General features: G+C 39.4%; 1 protein-coding gene across 4 annotated transcripts in view; it reads right to left on the bottom strand.

The window, feature by feature from the left end:
* PREX2 (phosphatidylinositol-3,4,5-trisphosphate dependent Rac exchange factor 2) overlaps positions 1-15,448 on the bottom strand; it is a 301,119-nt gene extending 285,671 nt beyond the window's left edge. For 3 of the 4 annotated variants that reach the window (XR_007148625.1, XR_007148624.1, XM_047842582.1), the window contains exon 1: positions 14,949-15,447. Coding sequence is in view for 2 of the 4 variants with exons in the window: in XM_047842582.1 (XP_047698538.1) it covers positions 14,949-15,089 (141 nt within the window). In the remaining 2 variants the exon portion in view is untranslated. Of the gene's footprint in view, positions 1-14,948 lie in introns of all 4 variants that reach the window. The other variant, XM_047842583.1, reaches the window with a different exon arrangement.
* Between the last annotated feature and the right edge of the window lie 11,052 nt (positions 15,449-26,500).

Raw genomic sequence — 26,500 nt, 5'->3', positions numbered from 1 at the left:
TATTTTACTTGAAAGCTATATTCATCTATCCATAGCATGATTCCTTTTGGACTCTAAGATTATACAGCTGTGCTAACTATCCTCGCTAGAAGCTGAGAAAAATGGCCATGTCTATAGAACATGGCTTATTTATCAAAGATCATCCTGCGACTACCAGAATGCCAGTTACTCTCCCTTATCTATTCTATCAAAAGAAGTCCTGGCAAGTAGAACACTCCCAGGGGTAACAATCATTTCAACTAAGGTTCACCTCATTCGTGTTTAAATTACATCAATGCAAATTATACAATATCCACTGAATGCAGAGCGATACATACATTTTGGAGAGCAAAAGGTGTGTGTATGTGTGTGCATCTGCGCATTTAATCCTTGCTTCAAACATAAAGTGATCTAATCATATATAGGATACATAGAAGTAATATTTAACACATAAAACCAAGAGTTCACCAGGTATAAAGTAGTAAGTAAATAAGTACTTAGAGATACAAAAATAATCCAAGAGGAATTAAATTACACTGAAAATAGTCTTAGCAATGATATACTCTAAGAGATAACCAACAGAACTAAGGTTGTCTATTTTTAAATGATTCATTGCTAGGGCACCTAGGTGGCTCAGTCGGTTAAGAGTCTGACTTCACCTCAGGTCATGATCTTGCAGTTCATGGGTTCGAGCCCAGCTTGAGGCTCTGTGCTGACAGCTCATAGTCTGGAGCCTATTTCAGATGCTGTGTCTCCCTCTCTCTCTGCCCCTCCCCCACTTGGCTTTGTCTCTTTTTCTCTCTCAAAATTAAATAAACATTTTAAAAAATTTAAATGATTCATTGCCTTTTCTCATTTCTGTGCTGGAAACTCATGACTTCTGGATGGATAACTGTTGGCTGCTGAGTGCTTGCCTGGCTCTGACCCCTATCTTGGATTGACCATGATCTTCTTGTTGCTCCCTTGCTCTCTCTCGTTGGTTTGCCCAAAACCAACTACTGTCGCTTCCTGACTTCTAGCTTCTGTGTTCTACGTCCTGATCCCAACATCTGCCTTGGTTTTCTGATGCCTGATTAATCACAGTGCTCCCACGATCTAGAAATGCCCAGGCCAGTGAATCACCAGCAGAAGGTGTTAGAATAGCTGCTGTACAATGGGCCAACTCAAAATCCTCACCCTCCTACTGAGGAACTGACTAGAGTATCCACAAGTTACAATACATTGTGTTACCATGACACAAACCTTGTAGGGGTTGTGGGTTGTGAGTTATGCATGAATATGCAGTGCCTGACACACAACAAGCACATATTAAATGATTTCCATATTTTCCTGGGTCTGTTTTGAGACTTCAGAAAAAAAATTTTTAAACTACACAAAATCTCCATATTGCCGTATCTTCACTCTTCCTGCACTGAAGGCAAAAAATAAAAAATAAAAATAAAAATAAAAAGTCAGAAAAAAAACCTTTTAGGTAGCTCCTATAAACATATGTGAAGAGATAAATAAATATTAGATTTCTAGATGGACCAGAATATGCTATTTTGGAGGGAAATAACCCAAATTATATGCTGAGTATAATAGGTTCTTACAGTAAAGGAATCCAAGTATTAATATAAATGACTTTCTGAGAACACAAGCCCAAAGTATCCCTGGGGCCCAAAGTGTGGCAAAAAAAATACACCTTGCCCATCTTTTCCACTTCCTTATTTTAGCACAGAACACCTCAAGTACCCGGTTGCCCAAGTAGGTAGCACGCTTCCCAGTCCCCCTTGCAGCTGGTTCAGCCGTGTTATGACACTCTGGTCAAGGGGATGAGAGTGAAAGCAAAGTGTGGAATTCGTCTCTGTCCCCCTAGGGCTGGAACGTGAAAGGGGTCTGTAGGCCAGCCTTAACCATATGGTCCAGCACACCCTAGTGTACTGGTTCCCCAGCCTTCTGCACACTGGAACCACCTGGAGAAACTGTATAAAACACTGGTGCCTGGCTCTCTCTCTCTCCTACAGACATTGATTTAATGGGTCCTAGGGGATACTGGAGCAGTAAGATAGAAGGAACGGGAGACTCTGAATAGCCTGACAGAGCTGAGCTGCTTACTCCCCTGAAACACTGTTAGGCAATCACATTGAAAAATTAAATAACCAGAGCTCCAAGAGGAGCTCCAAGAACACACACAAAAAAAGCCATGTTGATTACATACGGCTTTCTTATTCACAAACAAACAGTGCTGTTTAAACTACTGTCGTTTGGCTTCAGTGAAAGCAGCTGAACAAATATGCTCATAAATAAACATAATAAACATGCAAATTCTGGTCTTCAGAAAAAATATATAAGTATAGGTTAAAAATAATACCATTCTTTTTCTTTTAAATTTTAAGAGAGCGAGAGCGTACACACGTGTGCAGGGGAGAGGGACAGAGGGAGAAAGAGACAGAGAGAGAAAAAGAGAGAGAATCTTAAGCAGGCTCCGTGCTCAGTGCGAAGCCTGACGCAGGGCTCTATCTCATGACCCTGGGATCATGACCTGAGCCAAAATCAAGAGTTGGATGCTCTACTACTAAACCACCCAGGCAGCCCAACACTATTCTTTTTCTAACAAAAAAAAAATGAAAGTTTACCAATAGCAAAAGAGAGTGTAGTTTTAGCAGTCTAGGGAAATCACTGGTGAGCTTTCATTAAAGAAAAACTAAAAATAAATTTAAAATATTAAGATTATCCAGTTAAGACAAAGACAAAAATATATTAAAGTTTGCCAATTCATTAATAATTAGCATAAATCAATGAAACATTTGAAGCACAATGTGAGATGTCAAAAAAGATGCTAGGACAGAGTTAAGTAAATACTGATTTATCTTGCGGGGCCATTTTTGATAGGATACCTGTTAAACTGCTTTAATAAAGAAATGGACTGTTTCTATTTTCTTGTTCTGTTATCCTCAACATGTGACTTCCATTTCACGGTCCAAAATGGCTGCCTCATTACCTGCCATCACATCCTCATACCAGACAGGGAGAAGGAAGAGAGCACATATTCCTTCATTATAAAGGTACACCTTAGAATCTACCCATGCCACTTCTGCTCACATCCCACTGCCCAGAACCTATTCATATGCCCACACTTAACTGTAAGGGAGGCTGAGAAATGTAGTCCTAAATTAGACAATCATGCCTTGAGGTAAAACTTTTATCACTATGGAAGAAAAGAATATTGGACATTGGGAGCAATTAGAAGTCTCTGCCAGGGGTCTCATTATTAATAGGTACAAGAAAAATTGGGATAAAGTTGTGTTTAGAATATTCAAAAATTTTTTGCAGAATAAATATATGAATACAAAAACATTTCTATACAACATATAGAAATACATTAAGGTTATACAAAGTCCAACACATAGATATATACAGCATAGAAAATGAAAATCCACTTTGTTTTCATAATTTCATCTCTGGGGAAATAATGAGATATTAAATCAATCTTGGAATATGTGGGTATGAAGCTAACATTTGGGTGATATAATGTCTTTCCATAGCTCTTCCCCAAGTGCTACTGACAGAAATAAAACTTTGGAATGGAAGATATTATTTCTGGAATCCTAAGATTACTTTCTTTGGGGCAATAGTCTCAAGTAAGAAAAAAACTAGAATCCAAAGAAGCATGAAATCAAGGCCAAGCTGAGGCATTAGAAGGCATCAAAGGAAAACATCAATATTTCTTGTACAATCACTAAAAATGTGACACCATCTATAAAGCCTCTTCTACTGGCAAGAAGACAATTTACATAGATAATTAAAGTAACAAAAGTAGCAAAGCAAAATCAAGCACAGACATCAACCTTTATGTGACTCTCCCAGAGAAACAAAAGTTTTAAAATGAATAAAAATTTTACTCGTTCATATTCTATATTGCTGTATTTTTGCTATTAACCCAGAGAATATTTCTATATCAGTATTCCAAATTTAACCAGCTGCAGTCATTCCTTAAGTATTGTACCATTTAACCTTTTCAAGTGAAGGGCTTGCCTTTTAAAGGAAAATACTCATTTCACATTAACGACAGAACATAATGTCCTTGGCTTAGATATTCTTGAACAACACAGGTCCTTTTTTGTACACCGTGCTTAGCTATATGGCAAGCCTAGAACACCATAGGTTTATTCAAGGAATCAATGCCTGAAGTCATCTATACTAACTAGAAATGTTTAAAAATCACAATCTCAACGTACCGAACTTCTTAAAATTATAATCACTGACTTCTTGGATAAAATGCAATAATCATTCATGAGAATGGAAAAAAATTTTTTTTAAAGTTTTTATAAGATGTACCAGGATTTGAATGATTATACTTAATACCATTTGAAAAGTGACCCAACCATACTCTTAAGTAAAGAAACACTTACTAAGGGGTGTTTTTCCTGAATTTTTGATGGTTTGAGGCAAATATAATGTCATAAGTCAAAGAAATCTTGGTTTTAATATAGCTCATGAAATTTTAATAAGTTCAGAATAAAAATTCATTATGGAAAGTAAATGTTATAAGTAGGATTTTTAAAGAATACACGTAAACAAAAAAATATATTTTTAGGTCAAATTGTACTCAAAACATAACAATTTTATTTGGCATTAAAACATAAACCAGGTACTGTATATAGTAAAAGAGCACTCAGAATATTATTAAAAGACAAGTACGAAGAAAAACTGAAATGATACCAAAATGTTGTCAGATAAATCATTTCTTTTTAAAAAGTGTGCACAGTAATGGCTGTGGGCATTAAATGTGAGAATATATAAGTTCCACACAATTTGTATCATGGTTTAAAAAATGATTATGTCATTATTTCCAAGATTTGAACCTAGTCATAATAAATATAAGAAGTCATGAGACGCCGCTTCTGTACTCTGACTTCTAAATTTATATGTTACACTTAAGAATGTACACTTAAAAGAATGATTATACAAAAACGATCAAACATCCAACCTCAGATACCTAAATTCAATTCCTCTTACTATTCTCAAAAGGGTATGTTCCAAATCTTAACCACTGACTTTATAGTTCCTTTATGCTCAGCAAAAACAAACAACAAAACAAAAGCAGAACACAAAGAAAACAATAGTTCAATTTCATAGAGAAATAAAGGCCATGAGGTAGAAACTCCCAACTTTCCTCACCTCTAAAATAATCCTGGGAACTACATCCTTTCCTTCCATCCCCCCCCCCAACCCCTACCCCCCCCCCAACCTGACTCTCAACTCCCCAAAGCCACACCTCCCCTGCATTCCTGAAGCCCCCTCTGGCTTCCTCAGGGCCTTTCTTTATCTATTAAAGCATCCTGCATGTTTCAAGGCTGGAAGACAACGGGCTCAGGAGCAGGCTAGGTGGCCTCAGAAAGTGCCAGACTCTGTCTGTGGTGTAGGAGAGACAGAGAAAGAGAGATAAAGTAGAAGTTTGGGAGGAAAAAAAAGAGAGAAGAAATGCTTGTTACTATCAGGACTTCACCTATAGAAGCTGCTTTGAACTTGAAGCCAGGCTGTGAGATGTCACTGAATGTGTTTTCCAAATATGAAACTAAGCATAAAGAGGCTATGCAATTTGCCCCAAGTCACACAGTTTGTAAATTTCAGTGCCAGAACTTTAACCCAGGTCATCAGATTCCCTAAACCCATGCTCTGTACGTGCACTTCAGCCCACTGTCCCAGCATGGCTGGTGAGTGTTCACAAGGAGGTACAAAGGCCACCCCAGCAGTTCTGCTAGCGCTAGACTAGAGAAGCAGCAGAATTTCAAAAATATACGAGAGACAGCTGGCTCATTCTTTAGAGTCAGAGTCTGCAAAAACGTGTTGCTGTGGGTGTTTCACAGCAGTGAATTTTGCCAAGTTTCTTCCTTATCTCCCAGTGACATGGGGGTTCTTGCCATGGTTTGCAGAAAGATGCACCAGACTTCCACAACGATCTGTTGTAGCTGCTTCTGTTTCCTTTTCATTGTCTCCTCCCCTTGGCTATGCTCATCTTCCTCAAACATCCCTGGACAAAATCATCCCCTTATGTTACTAACCTATTTCTCCCCTTGCACTTTACCACCAACTCTGGGTAGTTTTTCCATCAGTCTTCACCAACTCAGCTTTCTCTGATGTCTCAGATCATTCTCAGTTAGGCTTCTGGTCATACACATTACTGGAGCTAATCCCAAATGACATTCTAATTGTCAAAGCCAGTGGCCTCTTCAGTCTGCACACTACCTACTTCTCAAATGTAGGTCACTTGGGTGGCTCAGTCGGTTGAACGTCAAAGTCAATTTCGGCTCAGGTCATGATCTCACAGTTTTGTGAGTTCCAGCCCTGCATCGGGCTCTGTGCTGACAGTGCGGAGCCTGCTTGGGATTCTCTCTCTCCCTCACTTTCGGCCCCTCTCCTGTTCATGCTCTCTCTGCCTCTCTCAAAATAAATAAATAAACTTGAAAAAAATTGTAAAGAGTTCTGACACTTTTTTTTTTACTTTTTTTTTTTAACCTTTTATTTATTTTTGAGACAGGGAGAGACAGAGCATGAACAGGGGAGGGTCAGAGAGAGGGAGACAGAATCTGAAACAGGCTCTAGGCTCTGAGCTGTCAGCACAAAGCCCGACACGGGGCTTAAACTCACGGACCGTGAGATCATGACCTGAGCCGAAGTCGGCCGCTTAACCGACTGAGCCACCCAGGCGCCCCGAGTTCTGACACTTTAAAGAATGCTTTCTTCTGGGAACTAAATCCTTCCTTGGATTTCAAGAGATCCCTCTCTCCTGGTTGTTTCAACCTTTGATGTCTCAGTCCTAGACACCAGTGCACCGTACTTCTTCCTCTACCCTTTAAATGCTGGCTCTCCAACCCTTTACCCTTGGTTTGTATGTTTGCCCCCTCCTCAAGTTGTTCCCTTATGGCATCTCATCCACCTGATGGTTTCAACAGATATGATTATTTAATTGCTAGATCTCCAATTTTTGCCCCAAATTCTTTCTTAACTTTCATATTCTTATCTTCAAAAATCAGCAGAATTTGCAGCTTGGCAGGTCCAAAATGAAATTCACTTTTCTCCCCGCCCCCCAACCCTGTTCTGTCCCTTGCATTCCATTTCTCAGTTAATGACACTACCCACCTCGTCTTCAAACTACAGACCAAAGCACCCACCCTGTCTCCTCCCTTCCACATAAACCTCCACTTCTTATGAATGAGCACTAATACCAAAGGTTCTACCCAAGACCGTCTCAGAGTTGTTGGGTGTTTGTCTGTCTGTGGTTTGGTTTTTATTGTTTTGTTTATCTTCTTCTTCTACCTTCGATCAGACATTCCACATTTCTTACCTGGACCAATGCAATGGCAGAAACTCCTAATGCGTAACTAGATTCCAGTCTTTATTCCTCAATCCCACTGACAGAATTCTCTTGCTGGGAAACAAAGCTACTCTCCATAGATACTCTTCTTATATTAACAGCTTCATAATAAGGTAGAATTATGCAGACGAAACCATAAGACAAAAGAGTGGCTCTGGCCATATGATTAACTCCAAAAATCAGAATTATGAATGAACTATGACATATTCACTACAAGAGTCAAGACATTAAGGGCAGCTTCCTGAGGAATCCTCAGGTATACACATTCAAACTAGTGGCTAGAAAACAAAGAAATCTGCCAAATCAGCCTAACTAGTGCCCAGCCAGGGGGCTCAGTTAAGACCTCTCTGAGGGCTTAGGATAAAAAAAGATCAGAGTCTTGAGACCCTCAGAGAAAGACCACTTTGGTACAAGCAGAAATCTATTATTTTACAAGCTAGACTATGTTTATGTTTCATGTTGACTCTAGGATTACTGACCTGTGCTCTTCCCTGGTAAATAATAATGTTTTGAAGATTACAACCCGCCCCAGATTTAGAGAAGCAGGGAAAAGTCTTCTCTGTGTGCTTATGCTGAGGACCAGTGAGGGGGTAGGCATAGGGTGTAAGAGGAAGGAATCCCAAGGTGAAACTCAGAGACACGGATTCAGGAAATCTTGGCCCGGCAACTTTTTCCCACAGGATATGCCTTTCCAGTGCCAACTCTGGCTGTCACAATCTTGTTTATTGTTACTAAGAGAGAAGGTGTCCCATAATGCTTGACCTCCCACTACCTTTGGTTAAATTCAGAATTGTTAAAAACAGAATCCTTCTCCAACTGGACTGAACTTACTCCATCCCCTTATCAATACCCCAAAATACTCAAAAAGTATGCAGAACTTTTGAGTCTCCATCAGCGAAGAATTTTCCGCATCCCCCAGACGACATCACGCCAGCACACCCAGAATGCCGTACCAGGGTCACACGGAACGTGATGCTCTCTCCACATGGGCAGTTGTCTTCCCAGGCAGCTGGCATTGTCCTCATCCTTTAGAAGCCATCTACCACCTCTTTCCCTAAACTTTCCCTGACCCCAGACTGAAGGAGTCCCTTGATGCCCGCCCCCACGCAACTTTGCTTCTTACCCTATCACTGCCCCTCCCACATGGCACTGTGATTACCTGTATACTGAGGGGTAGGATGGCAGCATATGAATTTGAGGGTCACACAATTCAGCCTGTAACATAAGCCTAAGCATAATGTGTTGAATCAATTTATCCTTGCCTGGAAAAGTTAGATCGTAACTGAAAGAAGTTGTTTTTGGACTTTGTGGTGTTTGCTTTTGTTTTATTTGCCTGTTTGTTTCCTTGAGCACCTGCTATTTACACAGCACTATGTTTAGGCCAAGAAAATTGTACCCAGGAAATAAATACACCATTCTTATTCTCTGGGGAGTTTACTCTCAGGTAAGTGGCTTTTCTAACTGCTTTAGCAAAGGCACAAATCAGAAGAAGGTGCAGTTATGCTAGGAAAGGCCGAGTGGAGAGTCTGAAGCCATATAATTCATTCCCCCCTCACCCTCTGTGAAGGCCCCTGAAGCCAAACCACAGAACCCTGGAACTCTAGGGGGCACTATTCGAAAGAACTAAGAGACTTATATATTAAGCCAAATCAGATCATAAATATGCAATTTTTTACTGTCAACTGTAAAACACCATACTATGGCTGTTGTTACATAGAATACAAAGTGTCCTCACAGTCTTAAGTCAACGGAGGATTTACAAGAATATCATGGGAAGAAGGACTGCATGGACAGAAAGGAATCACAAGGGAAGGAAGTACAGAAGAGACTCAGAGAGAGAGAGAGAGAGAAAGTGTAAAGGAGAAAACCATGCAGGCAAAAATTATACACTAACGATGACCAGCGTGTGTAGCTCTGTGTAACAACTACAACATCAGAAGATCTATTGATAGAACCCGCCCCCTGTGAGCCAGGGACTGGGCAGAGCCCAAGGCTTACATCCTATCCTTCAAGCAACCTTGAGAAATGTTATTGTTTCCCCATTGAACAGATGAAGTAAATGGTGCTTGAGAAGTTTAGGAGCCTGCACAAAGTTAGCTAGTAAATTAGAGACAGGATTCAGATTCTGGGGTATCTGAAGTCAAAGCCTACCCAGGTAACAACATTTCAAAATCTGTTGTTTATGATGAGACATGTAGCCCAAAGTCTTTGTCTTCATGTGCCTACAGTGTGGAACAGCATTGCACACTGATTTGCCAGGGACGATCCGGGTTTATATCTGTTTCCCAGTGTAATTAGTAACCACTCCCTTTCACTCTCAGAAGTGTCCCAGTTTAGGGATCCCTGGGTGGCTCAGCAAGTTAAGCATCAAATATCAGCTCAGGTCATGATCTTGCAGTTCATGGGTTCGGGCCCCTAGTCAGGCTTGCTGCTGTCAGTGCAGAAAGCCTGCTTTGAATCCTCTGCCCCTCTCTCTCTGCCCCTCCCCTGCTTATGCTCTCTCTCAAAAATAAAAAATAAAACATTAAAAAAAAAAGAAGTATCCCAGTTTAGACAAAACGTGTATCACCATCCTGCCTCAATGCCATAGTGAAGTGTATCTACATGATTTTCCAGGTCCAGTGTAAAGTAAAAGTATGAGGCCTTTTGCTCAAAAGCCAGGAAAAAAGTGCTACTAGAGGTACCGAAATATGAAGCTTTTTTCTTTCTTGTATCTGCTCTACTCACACTCCATGGTCCCGGTGGACTTCACTCGTAAAACACAAGTTCAAAGATAAAACTAGCACAGATTTCAAGATGGTGCTAGCAGAGCATTGAACCAAGTTCCAGGTCGTCTGGAGCATGAAGCCAGTGCAAACTGCACTGGATACACACCCATGAAGTCGGCCCTGCTCTGCCCTTTTCCTGTCCACTCGAATGGGTCTAAGAAGCCATCCTGATCTTGGTATGCCCTAGGAGGACTGCAAACAGGAAACCAGTTGCAACCCACTATTGTCCAGGCTTGGAACGTTAAATACTGGGTATTAGGTCCATAAAATCACGTCTTTTGACAAAATGTGTTACTTCTAATAAAGCACAAAATTATATCTCCCAAGCAAAACAAGAACATGCATTCAAGCAAATTTGGGCACTCCCTGCATTTTATCTATGACCTAAAAATAACTAATCCAGATAATGCAACCTACCCAGGATATCAACTGAAAATTTAGAATACAATGAATTGACATAATGGTGCGTTACAAAGTCTTTAATACCACAATGCCTGATTTAAACACTGTTTCTGTTTTAAATGCAGGTACTACATGTTTAATTTAAAACTTTTTGTTACATAAATTCCTATGTGCCTGAGTGAAATTTAAATAATTTCTACTATCTATACCAACCAAATAAAAGAAAAACAAAACTGAGAATTTGAAGGATGATGAACTGTCCTTCAGAATGGGGTGGGAGGGGCACCTGGGTGGCTCAGTCAGTAGAGCGTCCAACTCTCAATTTTGGCTCGGGTCAGGATCTCGTGGTTCGGGGGATCGAGCCCTGCGTCAGGCTCTGTGCTGAATGTGGAGCCTGCTTGGGATTCTCTCTCTGTGTCCCTCCCTTCACTGTCTCGTGCACTCGTGCTCTCTCTCTCTCTTTCTCTCCAAATAAATAAATAAACATTTTTAAAAAAAGAATGGGGTGGGAGGTTAGAGGATGGGTCATTGATTCATTCATTCATCCAGTCATTCAGCAAGTATTTACTGAGTACCTGCAATGTCACAAGCACTGCACAAAATTCTAGGGAAAAAGACAAGTAAAATATGGGCCTGTGCTCAAGAAGTTTACATTCTAGTAGAATGAGACAAAGGTAAACAAATACATGCATAAGCTTCCCTTTGGTGAGAGACAAGAAGTAACTACAGGGAAGAGTGGTACAAAGCAGTGAGTCCTCTAGCCTGGTGGGGAGGGAAGTTTCCTGAAGGAAGGGAGCCCTGAAGGCCCTGCAGGAATGCAAAAGGATGTAAGGGCTACCAAGGAGCAAGAGAAACCTGAGAGTCCATGGAAGGAGTGAGCCACTCTAGGAGACAGCTATCTAGGGTGGGAGCAGGGAAAGTTGTTCTCTCCTTAAGAAGTTAAAAAGGCAAAGAGCTGGAAATGAGAAGAGAGAGGGATCAGAGGTACAAAAGAAGTATAAAAGCATAAAACTTTCATAGAGTAAGAAACATTTTCCCCTTCAGCTCATATGATCATTTAACCAAGAGGAAAAAATATCATTTTGTTTGATTATTTATGGACCTGTAAGTAAAAATATGTTCTTGGTAAAACTAACAATATGCTTTCTATCTCTTCAAAATAAAGATAAGAGTACCCTTCATCCATGTTAATGGCTGAAACAATGACAGAAATCTAAAACAATGACTAATCTGACAAATATTTACATTTGATGTAGAAATGCACTATCAATTTTTTCAACAAACGTAACACTGCACTTATTTAATACTATAGCTATTTTTAATGACTTTTATTATTTTCTGCATTTCTTTTTTTTTAAGTTTATTTATTTTGAGAGAGAGAGAGAGAAGAGACAAGGAGCAGGGGAGGGGCAGAGAGAGAGGAGGACAGCAGGTCGGAAGCCAGAGGGTTCTATGCCGACAACAGGCAGCCAGATGCATGGCTTGAACTTAAGAATAGTGAGATCATGACCTGAGCCAAAGTCAGATGCTTAACTGACTTGAGCCACTGAGGTGCCCCTGCGTATCTACATTTCTTATCAGTCCTTCAGGATGGACTCCCAGAAGAGGAATTGCCAGGCCAAAGGGTTTGAATATTTTTAAAATTCTTGGCACATTATCAGGTTAGGCTAAAATGAAAACTAAATTGACTACATTAACTGAAGGTGACCAAGTAAAATACATGGGTATTTAGCGTTGCTATAAATAAAACTCAAAAAAGAAATACTCAAAAAAGAAAATCTAAAAAGTGTATTATAAGTGGATCTCAGGTTTTGATGGTTTTGTCCAAAAGGAAGTCAGGATAAACTTTTGTTTAGGATGCTATTCAGGCCAATGAGTGTGTTTGCGTGTGTGTGAACAGGTATGTGCACAAACACTGCATGTTTGTGCACAAATAATGGACAAAGAAAAATAAAAGTGAAAGAGTCCCTAATTTCCGAATGAAATAAGAAGAATGAAATTATTAAATGACTTGTAAATAGGTACATACAATTTATTCATACCTCCCACAACTTCTTACCCAACTCAATATAGCGGTAAGTTTTCAATTTTAATAATCAGGTGTTAAGATTAGAAGAAAACCTGATATGATAAATAAAGATCAATAATAAATTGGTTTTTTTAATATAGGTTGGGTTAGCTGTCCGTTTCTATAAATTAGGACTCTGCACAGTACTTTTTTCATATGCCTCCAAAAAGGAGTGACTAATGCAATTTAAGAAGTGACTAAGATTTTTCAAAAGCCAAAGGACTTTGTCACCAATAAAGTTTCATGAAAAGCAAATCTGAAGCTATTAAAAGTCAACTCTCCACTTCACACTAGTCAGAATGGCTACTGTCAAAAAACAAGAAATTAAAAGGGAGGGCAAAGGCTTGGGGAAAAGAGAACTCCCATGCACTGTAGGTGGGAATGCAAATTGGTGCAGTCACTATGGAAAACAGTATGGAAGTTCTTCAAAAAACTAAAAATAGAAGTACCATATGATCCAGTAAGCCCACTTTTGGGTATTTGCCCAGGAAAAACAAAAACACTAATTCAAAAAGACATATGCACACTTATGTTTGTTGCAGTGCTATTTACAATAGACAAGATAGGAAAGCAACTTGTGTCCATCTATAGATGAATGGATATAGAAGATGTGGTATACACAATGGAATATTACTCAGCCACCAAAAAAAAAAAAAGAAAAAGAAAAAAGAAACCTGGCCATTTGTGACAACATGCATAGACCTAAAGAGTATTATGTTAAGTGAAATAAGTCAGACAGAAAGACAATGTGTCATTTCATTTACAGTGGAATCAAAAAGAACAAAACAAACAAGGAAACAAACAACAGCAAAAAGGGATAGAGTCATAAATACAGAGAACAATCTAGTAATTGCCAGAGGGGAGGGAAGTCGGGGGGACAGGTGAAACAGGTAAAGAGAATTAAGGGGTACACACTTCTAGTTATAAAATAAGTAAGTCATGGAAAAGTACAGCATAGAGAATATAGTCAATCATATTGTAATAACTTTGTAAAAAAAAAAAGTCACCTCCTTAAAAATATGCTTTTTTTTTTTTTACTTTGCTTCATGGAAGTGCATGGGAATCCAGTTATCACTGATTACCCATATCCAGCCTTTCCAAAGAATGTGGCCCCTGGGGGCTCAAGGACACTGATTTTAATTTGAGAAGTCATACAGAAGTCAACCTGTGCATCGTACATCCCTTGAGATACTGTTCTCTCCTTGCTATAGCAAAGAAGTAAATTCCTCTACCATAATTATAAGCAGAAAGTTTACATCTTACTAAACCCTAAGCAGGAAGTTTGGCCTTTGAAACACTTCCCTTGGGACCAGGGCGGGTATGGAACAGGCAGGTAAAAGGAGCAGAAGGTTTGAAGATTTGAGTGAGACTGCAAAGGCTAGTCTCTCGGCTCTTTAAATGATGCTCTCCCAGGCATCTGGGTGGAGAGAAGCCAATCCTCAAATGCTTTGTCTTTGCAACAGTGAACAGGAAAATTCAACTTTTGAGTGATGTCTCAAAAGTTTCTTTCACTCAATTTTGCCCCTTCTGGCTCTAAAATGAATGAAACGTTTCCAGAACAGCCTTCCAATGCCACAAGCTGAAACTTTGAAACAAAGTTCCTGCCAGTGCTATGAAATCTTGAAGCCATTTGACACAAGTTTTATGATACAGCTCTCCTGGGCTCCGTGTGAACAGGGAACCCAGGAGCCGAGCAGGGAGCAAATTTAAACCCAGGGTGGGGGATGGGGGTAGAAGACTGTAGGGGTAGAATGGGGTGAGCACCACATGTGGCTTTAATATCCAACAGCTGCTAGAGATCATAACCCCGCTGCTCTCTCTGTACCCCCCACCAGAATCCCATGTTTCAAAGATTATCATAACTGAAGGGACTTCGCTGCCATGTAATCTGAAGAACGAACTCAAGTTCCAAAAGAATCAAGGATTCGTTATTTTTTTAACTAAATGTACCTGAATGTAGCAGACTGACTTGAATCACCAAGCCAAAGCCTTAAAATAAAATCCCAGGGGAGGAAGAGAATTGGGCGGGGGGAGTTAACACAATGCAGGCCGGGACGGGGGTAAAGAAGAAAGAGGAAAGATGGGGCAGCAGGGATTCCCTGCACAAGAGGTTCTCCCACTGGAGCTAACTTTTCAAACCCGCGGCTCTCCAAGGCCCTAGGAACTCAGCGCGTGTCCAGGCGTGAAACAATCGCCGCGGGGGTCCTCGCGCCCACGAGCGCGGCGTCCGCGCGCGGGCTCGTGGTTCCCGCGATGCCGGGACCCGTGCCCCGACCCCCGCAGACAATGCCGCGCCCGCTTCCCGCCGCCTCCCCGGGGTCCGCGCCCCGCGCCGCCCGCCGCCTCCCGCGTCGCCGCGCGGGGACACACTCACCGACACCAGGAACTCCAGCGTGCCCACATAGTCCCGCTCGGTCTTCTGCAGCTCGCTGAGCACGCACACGCGCAGGCGAAGCTGTTTCTCCAGGTCCTTGGCGCTCTCCGCGCGGCCGTCCCCGCGGCTCTCGTCGCTCATGGTGGGCGGCGGGACGCGGGGCTGCGGGGCTGCTGCGCTGCGCGCTGCCCCGCGCGCCGGCTGGTGTACGGCCCCGCGCGGCCAGAAAGGAAAAGTTGCTGCGCCTCCGAGAAGTCCGAGGAGGTACGGGCGACTTTACATGCTGGGGAGAGTCTGGGATGGTAGGAGAGGGGAGGGCGCCCGCTGGAACTCCGGCGCGGGAGGCGCGAGGCTTTGAGGAGACAACTCCCGGGAGAGGGGGCGCCGGCCCGGGACCTGCGCGCCCGGCCCCACGGCTCCGGCCTCACGCGGCCCGGGCTGGAGGGGAGGCGGCTCCGGCAGCCACAGCGGTGACTTGGACATTAATCAAATGCTTTGTATCCATGTGACTCCGACCCTTTACCCTTCGCCAAATCTCAGGAAAAAGGAAACAACCCTGGGGAAGTGTGTTGCGTGCCAGCTAACTAAACACACACACACACACACACACACACACACACACACACACACAGTCAGCACTTGAGATGGAACTAATTGGAGATTCCCAAACCTAGGAGGACGTACTGCAAGACACAGCTCGAGGGTTGCTCCTATGACTCCCGCCTATTGTTTAGCTTTAATATGTTTTGTACAAATCCTGAAAGCAAAGAAACAAGTCCCCACGGTTACATAACTGGATGGGAACAAAACAACCATGGTATTGACCCTCCCGTCTTTGAAAAGAAACACATTGATTTTTGGTTTTGTTTAGGCACAAAATAGGTTTGCTTTTAAAAGCCCCCAACTGAGAATAATTCACAGGGCAGATACCCTCCCGCCTGCACTTGGAAAGTCAATTAGCATAATAAATGAAGACACTATGGGAAAGTGACAGCCTGGCCCAAACCATAAACTCCAGATACAATAAGCTTCACCACTGCAGTGTGGTGCTTTGGAGGGAGATGCTTTGCATGTCTATAACTGTTTTTCAATATCAAGATAGTATGTAAACTGAATCACAGGCGAGAATATGTGTGCCTGTTTTGTTTCTAAGAGCTGCTATGATTTAAGACAGTGTCACTAAATGAACAAAGCTATTATTGAACAGTTATCAAAAGACACATAGATATGTGTATCTATGGATATGGATATGTATATGGATACAGATACATTCTTAGGATTTGCAAAGGGAGAGAAACACAGAGCCTGTCCTGATTGTGATGGTTAATGCTTGTTACCTTTTCTCACTTGGAAACGGAGTCAGGAGCTAATGAGCACTGAGTATTTACAATTCCATGCAAAACAATCCATGTATATTTTTGTCTCGATAATAACCACGTTAAATTTTCAGTGTCATTCTTTCCTACTCAGAACTTGAAACGGTCCACACTAATAACATTTAAAGAAATGGAAGAGCAAATCATTTGGATGCAAGAAAATAGCCTGTTAATCTGTTCCAATAGTTGAAAGCATTAGTCCAACTCTGAAAAATGAAGATGCTTTCCACATTACTTACATTAAAATAATTTCCAGTTTGCCAGATCACACCTTTTCAGCACATGGTTTCACTGTATGTCTCAAAGAGCAAAGAGGGACGGTCATTTTCATCTTTCATTAAGAGCACAGCTTTTGAGTGATGTGTGAGGAGCTGATGGGCAAGATATGATTTTCCTTTGTTTTGTGGATGGCTAACTAGAGGTGGCTGTGAGCAAAGGACAAAGAAGTAAATGGCTTCACACCTTATGACAAAAGAACAAAGGACAAGGGACATTAAAGGGCAGACCTCACAACCCCTAGTAAACAATAAACAAAAGAAACAAGCGGAAGACAAAGGAAACGCACATCCAGTGATGAATGGGGAAATCAAACATGATTGAGGCTTTTTACATTGTGCTACAGGCAGCAAGGAATGAATGCATTTCCTCCTCCTTACGTCTGTACCCTTCTCTCTTGTAAAAAGTAAACAAATAAATCAGACTTTCCATCAGCTGTTGTCCTAGATAAAATAACATTTCTTACCAATGGCCCCCAATTTCAGAACTGTTGATGCAATTATCCTATTAAAAAAATAGACTGTCTACAACCCATTAGAGCTTCAGTCTCACCTCTGAGAATGATAAAATGAGTTTGAATCACTAGTGGAGTTTTAAATACCCACAGCATTTGCCTCCATTCTATAAACACATACTGAGTACCTCTGTGTGTATTGCAAGGCACTAGGGCCTGAGGATTCCAGAGACCTTGATCTGTAAGCAAATATTTCTCAAGGTAGTTCACAGACCATTACACTGAAGTCTTGTTAAACATTTCTGGGCCCCATCCTAAATTTATTAAATGAGAATCTCAGAGGTGTAATCTCCAAATTCTCTTGACAAGGTCTTCAGATTATTCTTAGGCACAGTAATATTTGAGAGCCACCATTCTAAGGATTTATAATTGAGTGAAAGAGAGTGTTACAAATATAAGTGATGTATTAAAAGGAAAACTGCAAGGCATGCTTTGCTAAAAACAAAAAAAGTGCAAGGAAGCTAGCAGAAAAATATTCAAGTGTGCAGATTCAGATGTCTCTCAGAAGTGCCTATGTAGAAATTATTATGATATTAACAGTTTCTGCTCATTCTTCTGTTCCTCAGTCTACTCCTCAACATCATTTGTAATTAATGAACAGCTTCAGAACACTATATAGTGCCTTCTGCCAGGCAGTTCTCAGTGTCTTCTGTAGCCCTGGCAGGAGTTCTTATTTCCTTATCAAAGACCTAAGAGCATAAGAAAACAGGGCCAGAGGATCTGGAAACCTTCACTTTGATGGTAAATAAGGTCTTTCATAAACTCTGAATGTGTTGTATCCCTCCCTGCTTCCTCAATTGAAACTTTAAGCTCTGCCTGCCAGGAAAAGGGAAGCAACAACAAAAATGATGGACAGGATCCAGTTTTTTCCTGAAATACTAATGAGGTTGAAGCATCCAATAAAAAGGAGATGGTAGAAAAGAAGATAGTGAGAAAAGGCTAAGTAGTAAACTGGCTCAGCCATTAAATTTATTTCATATGCATGAACTTGGTGTGGTTAGAGTCTATTATCATTCAGAGGCCAAAGCACCATGCACAGTAGGTTTTCTTTGATCAGGCTTAGAGAATAACAACTCCTGGACAGAGAATCCAAGGTGGTCTCTTTACAAAAAGAGAGTTCTCTTATAGATATCAATATCTATATACATTGTATATAACTTGTATTCCTTATAGAGATCATTGTAGCTTCCCTACCATTCCAATATTAGTATTTGCCCAGGTAAGGTAATAAATCAAATTGGATGTGGAAGTCATTGAAAGACAATAGCACTGGACAAGAAAGAAAGAAGAAAGCAAGAAAGCAAGAAAGAAAGAAAGGAAGAAAGAAAGAAAGAAAAAATAAGGAAGGGAGGAAGAGGAAAAGATTGCTTGATTGCATGGCCTTAGAGAATTCTAAGAGACTGTTTTTTATTTGATTCTGGCATTTCCTTCACTACTCTGCCCTAAAGTAGATGATTCTAGATTATATTAGTATAAAAATATTATAGATACATTGGAGCTGTATAAAGCACAATACAAGTCTTAGATAAGAGGTCATTCTAGAAATACTTCTTAATTTCATTATGTTGTAGTTATAACAAGCATAGTATGTACTGAGTACATAATTATTTGTATCACACCAAATCAAAGATTTTAGAATGTGTATTACCTAAAAGGACAAAATACAATTTCATAGCTATATTTTAATTTTATATACAGTGTTTATGGCATAGCAAACTAAATAAATGTTTGAATAGGATTATTTTAGGAAGACTGTAAACTTCTTAAAGATGTGGGCACTAGCTTGATCAACTCCAAATCGTCCTCATGGCCATAATCTAACATGGAATGGATAATCGCTTTCCTCATTATGGAAACTTAACCTACAACCATCCCTGTAAAATAAACAGCCGGGTTTTGTCTGTGATTAGTCTCAGAAGAATGTCATCTTTGCATTGTGCCATCTGCCCGCTTAGCCTTTCCTTCCTTTAAAAATCCTCTCCAACCTCACCTATCTCCTCCCTATAAAAACTTCTACCTGGTTGTTTTGTCTCCTATATTAACATCCTCTAATGTGTTCTCTAGGGTTAGCATTCTAATGTGTGTGTGTGTGTGTGTGTGTGTGTGTGTGTGTGTATTATTTGATTATTATCAATATCTAATATCTATATGTAATATAGATAATTTATAAAAATTATATATGTTTATGTCATTGCCTGCTTGTCTTAGCCTGGTTTCCTCAGAAAGCAGAGACAAAACTTAATGTGAAGACAGTATATATGGTAATGTGATCCTAGGCAGGAGGAGTGAGGAAAAGGAAGAATGGAAAAGAGAAAGAGGGAAAACCAATACAAGAATGCATAATAGAGTTGACCATCCCGTGAGAAGCTAGATGACCTGTTCTACAGGACCTTCTGAGCAGTCTTATGAAATAAATACATCTCAGAACTGTCCTGGGGGAAGAAAGAGGGAAGCACTTACTCATCATTTCCTATTCCCAGTTGGTCAAGGATTGCCCCATTAGGCACTCATGGGACCCTGTATTTGCATGTTACCCATGCATGAGTGATAAGAGGTTTTCGCGGATAAGATTTGGAGTCAGGAAGCAAGAAAGGTAATTGTTCCTGTATTAAGTTGCTCTGAGCATTTGAGGAACAGCATCCATGGTCATCAAGAGTAAGAGAAGATATCAAGAAAGTTTTTCCTGGAATACAAGAGGGGTTTGATTCTGCTTCAAACCCTTCATGATAAGGGCAAATATCATTTATGACCCAGCCCCTCTGGCTTCATTTCATGCCACTCCCTCCTTTGCAGATGAACCCCAGCCACATGGGAATATTTTCAGAATTCTCACAATGCCAAGCTCTGTAGCATAGTCCTTTTTCCCTATGACAGCATCAGTTACACTTTATTATAATTGCTAGATAAATTGATAGAATTCTTTTTTTTTAATTTTATTATGTTTATTTTTGAAGGAGAGAGTGAGGGGGGAGGGGCAGAGAGAGAGGGAGACACAGAACCCGAAGCAGGCTCCAGTCTCTGAGCTGTCAGCACAGAGCCCCACTCAGGGCTTGAACCCGCAAACCATGAGATCATGACCTGGGCCGAAGTTGGAGGCTTAACCGACTGAGCCACCTAGGCACCCCTCAATTGATAGAATTCTTTCCCAGACCACAATGTCTTGAAGGAAAAGACTGTTATCTATGTGGCTCTAGAGCCTCTCCAGAATCTGGCATGCAGTTGTAGTTAAATGGATATTTGTTGATTGAATGAATGAATGAATGAATGAATGAATGAAATGCACTGGAACTCTGTTGGCCTCCCAGAGTTTAATCATTCTATCTCTAAATGAAGGTAGGTCTTTGTTTAGACTTGTTTACTGAAAACAGATGTATAATGTATTAGGCTAGAGAATTCCCATAAATCCCCTTATTTCTACCTCCCCAACTCAGTTTCTCCTATTGTTAGTATCTTGCATTACTGTGGTACATTTGTTACAATTAATCAGCCTGTATGTATGCATTATTAATAATGAACGTCTATTCCATACATTAGAACCCACTCCTTGTGTTGCACTTTCTATGGGTTTTAACAAATGTATGACATATATCCACCATTACAGTAGCATATAAAATAGTTTCTAAAAGTCCCCTGTACTCCATGTATTTGTCTCTTTTTCCCTTCCCCCAAGACCCTGGAAGTCCTTTTTACTCTCTCTATAATTTTGTCTTTTACAGACTGTCATATAGTTGGAATCATACATTATGAGTCTTTTCAGATAGACTTCTTCCACTTAGCAATCTGCATTTAAGTATTCTCCGTGTCTTTTCATGGCTTGAGAGCGCATTTCTTTTGATCACTGAGTAAAATCCCAGGATCAAGATGTACCTACCATTTTATCAACTTACCTGTTGAAGGATGTCTTGAATGCTTCCAAGTTTTGGCAATTGGGAATAAAGCTGCTGTAAACATTTGAGTGCAAGTTTTGTATGGACATGAGGTTTCAACTCATTTGTGTAAATAACAAGGACCACAATTGCTGGATCATACGATGAGAGTATATTTAGTTTTTGTAAGAAACTGCCAAACTGTTTCAAAGTGACAGTCATTTTTCATTCCCACCAGCAGTGAATGAGTGTCTGTATTGCTTCCACATCCTCATCAGCCTTTGGTGGTATCAGGACTTTGGAATTTGGCCATTCTAATTGGTATATAGTGGCATCCCATTGTGTTATTTTATAATTTCCTAGTTATAAATATAAGGCTGAATATCTTTTCATATGCTTACATGTCATCTGTATATCTTTTTTATAATGTGTCTGTTAAAGTCTTTGGCCCGTTTTTTAATTAGGTTCTTTTCTTATTATTGAGCTTTAAGAGCTATTTGTATATTTTATACAATAATCCTTTATCAAGGTATGCCTTTTGCAAATATTTACTCCCAGTCTGTGGTTTCTCTTTTTATTCTTTTGACATTGTCTTTTTGCAGAGAAGATGGCTTTGATTTTAATGAAGTCCAAACTATGAAATTTTTCTTTCATGCATCAGATTTTTGATGCTCTATGTAAAAACGTTTGGATTTATCATTACCAAACCCAAAGTCACCCATATTTTCTCTTATGTTGTCTTCTCAAAGTTTTATGTTTTGCATTTTACATTCAAGTCTATGATCCATGAGTTAATTTTTGTGAAAGATGTAAGGTCTGTGTCTAGATTTGGTTTTTGTTTGGTTTGGTTTTGGTTTTTGGTTTTTTGGTTTTCTGGGGGTTGTTTTGTTTTGTTTTGTTTTGTTTTTGCATGTAGATGTCCAGTTGTTCCAGCATGATTTGTTGAAAAGATTGTCCTTTCTCTATTAAATTGCCTTTGCTCCTTTTTAAAAGATCAGTTGATTACATTTGCATGGGTCTTTTTCTGGGCTCTCTATTCTCTTACTTTGATCTATTTGTCTGTCCTTTCCTCAGTACCACATAATATTGATTTCCCTAGATTTATACTATGTCTTGAAGTTAGTCCTCTTGACTTCTCCTTCCATATTGAATTGGCTATTCTGGGTCTTTTGCCTCTCTGTGTCAAACTCAGAATCATTTTTTCAATATTCACAAATTAACTTGCTAAGATTTTGATTGAAATTACATTGAGTCTATACATCAAGTTGGGAAGAAGTGACATCTTCACAATATTTAGTGTTTCTACCCATGTACATGGAATATCTCTTCATTTATTTGGATTTCCATTGATTTCTTTCATCAGAGTTTTTAAATGTTTCTCATATAGATATTACACATGCTTTGTTAGAGTTACACCTAAGTATAATTTTTAGTACTAAAAATACGAATAAAGCTGCTATAAGCATTGGGGTGCAGGGTTTTGTGTGGACATAAGGTTTACCAAATAAATTGTCTTGTGTTTTTTATTTCAAATTTTAATTGTTCATTGCTAGTATAGAAGAAAGCAATTAGCTCTTCATATATTAGCCCAGTATCCTGCCAACTTGCTATAGTCACTTATCAGTTTCAGATTTTTATTGTTACTGTTTGCATTTCTACATAGACAATTATGTCATCTTTCAACAAGGACAGTTTTATTTCTTCCTTCCTAATTTGTATACTCTTTATTTCCTTCTCTTGTTTTATTGCATTAGCTAGGAATTCCAATACAAAGTAGAATAGAAGTGGTGAGAGCAGAGATCCTTGCCTTATTCCTGATCTCACTGAGAAAGCCTCTAGTTGCTCACCATTAAGTATGATGCTAGCTGTAGATTTCCCTACATGTTCTTTATCAAGTGAGAAAAGGTGTATCCGTTTTTTATAATGATTTTAATTCTTATATTGATAACATCCATACAAATAAGGAACACACTTAAATTAGTTTTTCCTGTTTTAGAAAATTTATACAATGTCTCTTGACCACCCACTATATTATGTGAGACTATTAACAATTCTTTCTTTCTCTGACTCTCCAGCTTCTAACTTTAAGCCATATCTTTAGTTTTGATCGTCAAGGTTGATAATATTTATCTTGTGTAACTGAATTTAAAACATCCATGTTTCTCTTTAAAAATGTAAAATCAGGGGCATCTGGGTGGCTCAGTTGGTTGAGCATCCAACTTCACCTCAGGTCATGATCTCAATGGTTTGTGACTTCAAGCCCCACATCAGGCTTTCTGCTGTCAGCACAGCGTCAGCTTCAGAATCGCTGTCCCCCCTCATTCTTACCCTCCCCCACTCACACTCTCTCAAAAATAAATATTTATTTTTTTAAATAAATAAACATTTATAAAAACTTAAAATTAATAAATAGATTGTATATTATATGACTATTTAAATAATGCAGACATAAGTAATGTGATAAAATTGTATTTCATTCTCTTTAGGTCCAAATTCAAAACCCTCAGCACACTCAGGGACCACTTCTAGGTTAAATGGATTCTGTTTCATAACACGCCATCAATTGCTAAAAAACATGCATGACATTTCCTGGTTTCCATCATATCTGAACCATGACTTTATTACACAGTGTCTTAGGATTTTGGTTTTATTTTCATTTTTGGTGGAGACTAATTTTTTTGTGAAAAGAAGAAATGTATCCTTTTTTTTTTTTTTCACAAAGTCAAACATTCTCCAGCCCCTTAGGTACTATCTATTGCTTTCTTTTGTTTTTATTCTGCTCTTCATTTTTCACGGAGCCCTCTGATTTCATTCCCAGTCTGGACAGATTATTAATTATCTGATCAAAAACGTGATCCTGGGATTGTTTTTCCAAGGCTTTCAGTTGAATTCCACCAACTCTCCTTTCAGAATCTTCTTTCTTGGTATATTCATTTTCTAGGGCTGCCATAACAAAGTATTAATATCTCACAGTTCTGGAACCTGGAAGTCCAAGATCAAGATGTCAAAAGGTTGGTTTCTTCTGAGGTCTATGAGGGAGAATCTGGTCATGCCTCTGTCATATTGTTGGGTAACCTCAGACATTCCTTAGCTTATAGATGATGTTCTCCCTGTCTTCACATTATTTTACCTCTATGCATGTCTGTGTTCAAATTACCCCCTTTTAGAAGGACATAGTCATATTGGATTAGGGTCTACCCTAATGACCTCATCTTAATTTGATCATCTGAAAAAAAACTTTGTTTCTGAAGAAGGTCACATTCATAGGTACTGGGGATAAGAACTACAAAATCCTTTGAGGACACACAATTCAAATGACAATACTTGATATCTACACTCATTTTGCTGGATTATATCTCAAGTGACTTCCTTAGGGTGCATGAGATGCAAATTATCTGAATTCTAGAATGCTTAAAATATAATTATTTTGCCTTGATGCATTATCAATAATTTCACTGTATAAGAATGCTGGGTTTGGGATGCCTGGGTGACTCAGTTGGTTGAGCATATGACTCTTGATTTTGGCTCAGGTCATGATCCCACAGTCATGGGATAAGCCCCACATTGGGCTCCATGCTGAGCATGGAGCTTGTTTAGGAGTCTCTCTCTCACTCTCCCTCTGTCCCCTCCCCTGCTTGTGCTCTCTTTCTCTCTAAAATAAAATTTTATAAAATGCTAGGTTCAGAATTATTACCTATTAGAATTGTGAGTACCATTGCTCATTTTTTCTCTTACCAATATGTTAGTGATTAGAAGTCCAATGCTACTTTGATTCTCTGTCCTTTTTGATGGTGTGTTTTATCTATCTGAAATTTTTTAGCAAGTGTCTTTCTTTTGTTTTCTGACAAAGATTTCAGTCATGTTTTTACATGTGGATCTTCTTTTAACTATTTGCTAGGAACTTAGTAGACTCAAACACAAAAGTAGTATCTTCTGACCTCTGGGAAAGTTTTTTTTGTATTATTTTTTAAAATTTCTTTGCCTTTGTTATCATGTGCCCATTTTTTTGGAAACCCTGTTAGTTGAGTTGGATCTCTTAGAATTATACTCCATATATCTTATCTTTTTCAAGTGTTCAATCTCCTTGTTTTGTTGTTGTTGCCTTTGTCTTGTTCAATCTCTGTTGATTTTTTTCTTTATGTTGTGAGAGACCTACTCACTTTATATTCTAACCTTTATTTTTTTTTCAAATGTTTATTTATTTTTGAGAGAGAGAGGCAGAGAGCACGAGCAGGGGAGGGGGAGAGAGAGCAGGGAGTAGAGGATCTGAAGCAGGCTTCAAGCTCTGAGATGTCAGCACAGAGCCCAACACAGGACTCGAACCCATGAACCACAAGATCATGATCTAAGCTGAAGCCAGACGCTTAACCAACTGAGCCACCTAGGTGCCCCTATTCTAACCCTTCTTTAATTTGTCACTTGGCATATGATTATATACATGATAATTGTTCTAATTTGTTCCTTGTTGTTCCTTTCTGTAGCATTCTGTTCTTGTACTCTGAGGATACTACCTTCTCAAATCTTTCTCTGAAGTTTCTTTGTTTCTTCTAGAGACATTTTTTCTGTTGTTTTTTTATCTTGTCCTTCCCTTTGTCCTTTTGTGATGTTGATAGAGTATTCATTCTATTTAAAAAGGGAATGGGATTGTTTCTCTCTGTAACAAAGGATGTGTTTCCTCTTTTGTTGTATGTGGGTCTGTTTTCCTGCCTAATCTCTCATTAAGAGATCTTTGCTGGGAATATTATGTAGGTGTTCAGGGCTTGTCTAAATGAAATGAAGCTTTAATGGGAGCAGGCAGGTACCAGGTCTCTAGCTGTGGAAATTCCAACTGCCAAAATAAGAGAACTTTTCTTTGATGCTGGCACCAAGAATTCTAATTCTGCCTGTGCAGATACTTACATCTTATTAGAGAAGAATCCTTAGGTATTTTTAGTCTGAGGTTGATGCTTGATTTTTACACTAAGCATCAGAAAACACAGAGAAGGAAAGCAAAAAAAAAGTGTATCAGGAAGAAAGAAGTGTTGCTATGCAGATAGCCGTCTCAGATAAGCCATTCTTCTCACTCATGTTGCCTTTACATCTTCTAGCTCTCCTCTAGGTCAGTCTTTTGCAGCTATTCTGCTCTATACCTGCCTCACTCTTTTACTTGTCAAAATGCTTCCATCCTCTTTTTATCCTTCAGAAATGTGTTGAAATCTCTCTCCTGCTCATGTTTCTGTTTCATTATCTTTGTGGCAATGAGTGTTTTCTTTTACTGTTTTCTAATGATAGTAGGAAGGTTGAAAAAATTAAGGAAAAATACACATCCTCAGCCTATTATCTTATACCATCTTTAAATAGAAATTTTGAAGTCTATGTAACACAGTTGCCAGTGGAACATTTAAATAAAAAGGTCTATATTATCAAAAAGAAAGGGCTAGCGGTATCTTCATATCTTGATTAATGACATGCGCATACACTAAAACAAGGGAACACACACAGAGATGTGATAGAACAAATAGCCAGTTGTAAAGGAAAGTT

Source organism: Prionailurus viverrinus, chromosome F2 (assembly GCF_022837055.1).
Source record: "Prionailurus viverrinus isolate Anna chromosome F2, UM_Priviv_1.0, whole genome shotgun sequence".
Taxonomy (NCBI): Eukaryota; Metazoa; Chordata; class Mammalia; order Carnivora; family Felidae; genus Prionailurus; species Prionailurus viverrinus.
The sequence above is the reverse complement of the archived record's forward strand: the minus strand, read 5'-3'. Positions and strand labels throughout refer to the sequence as shown.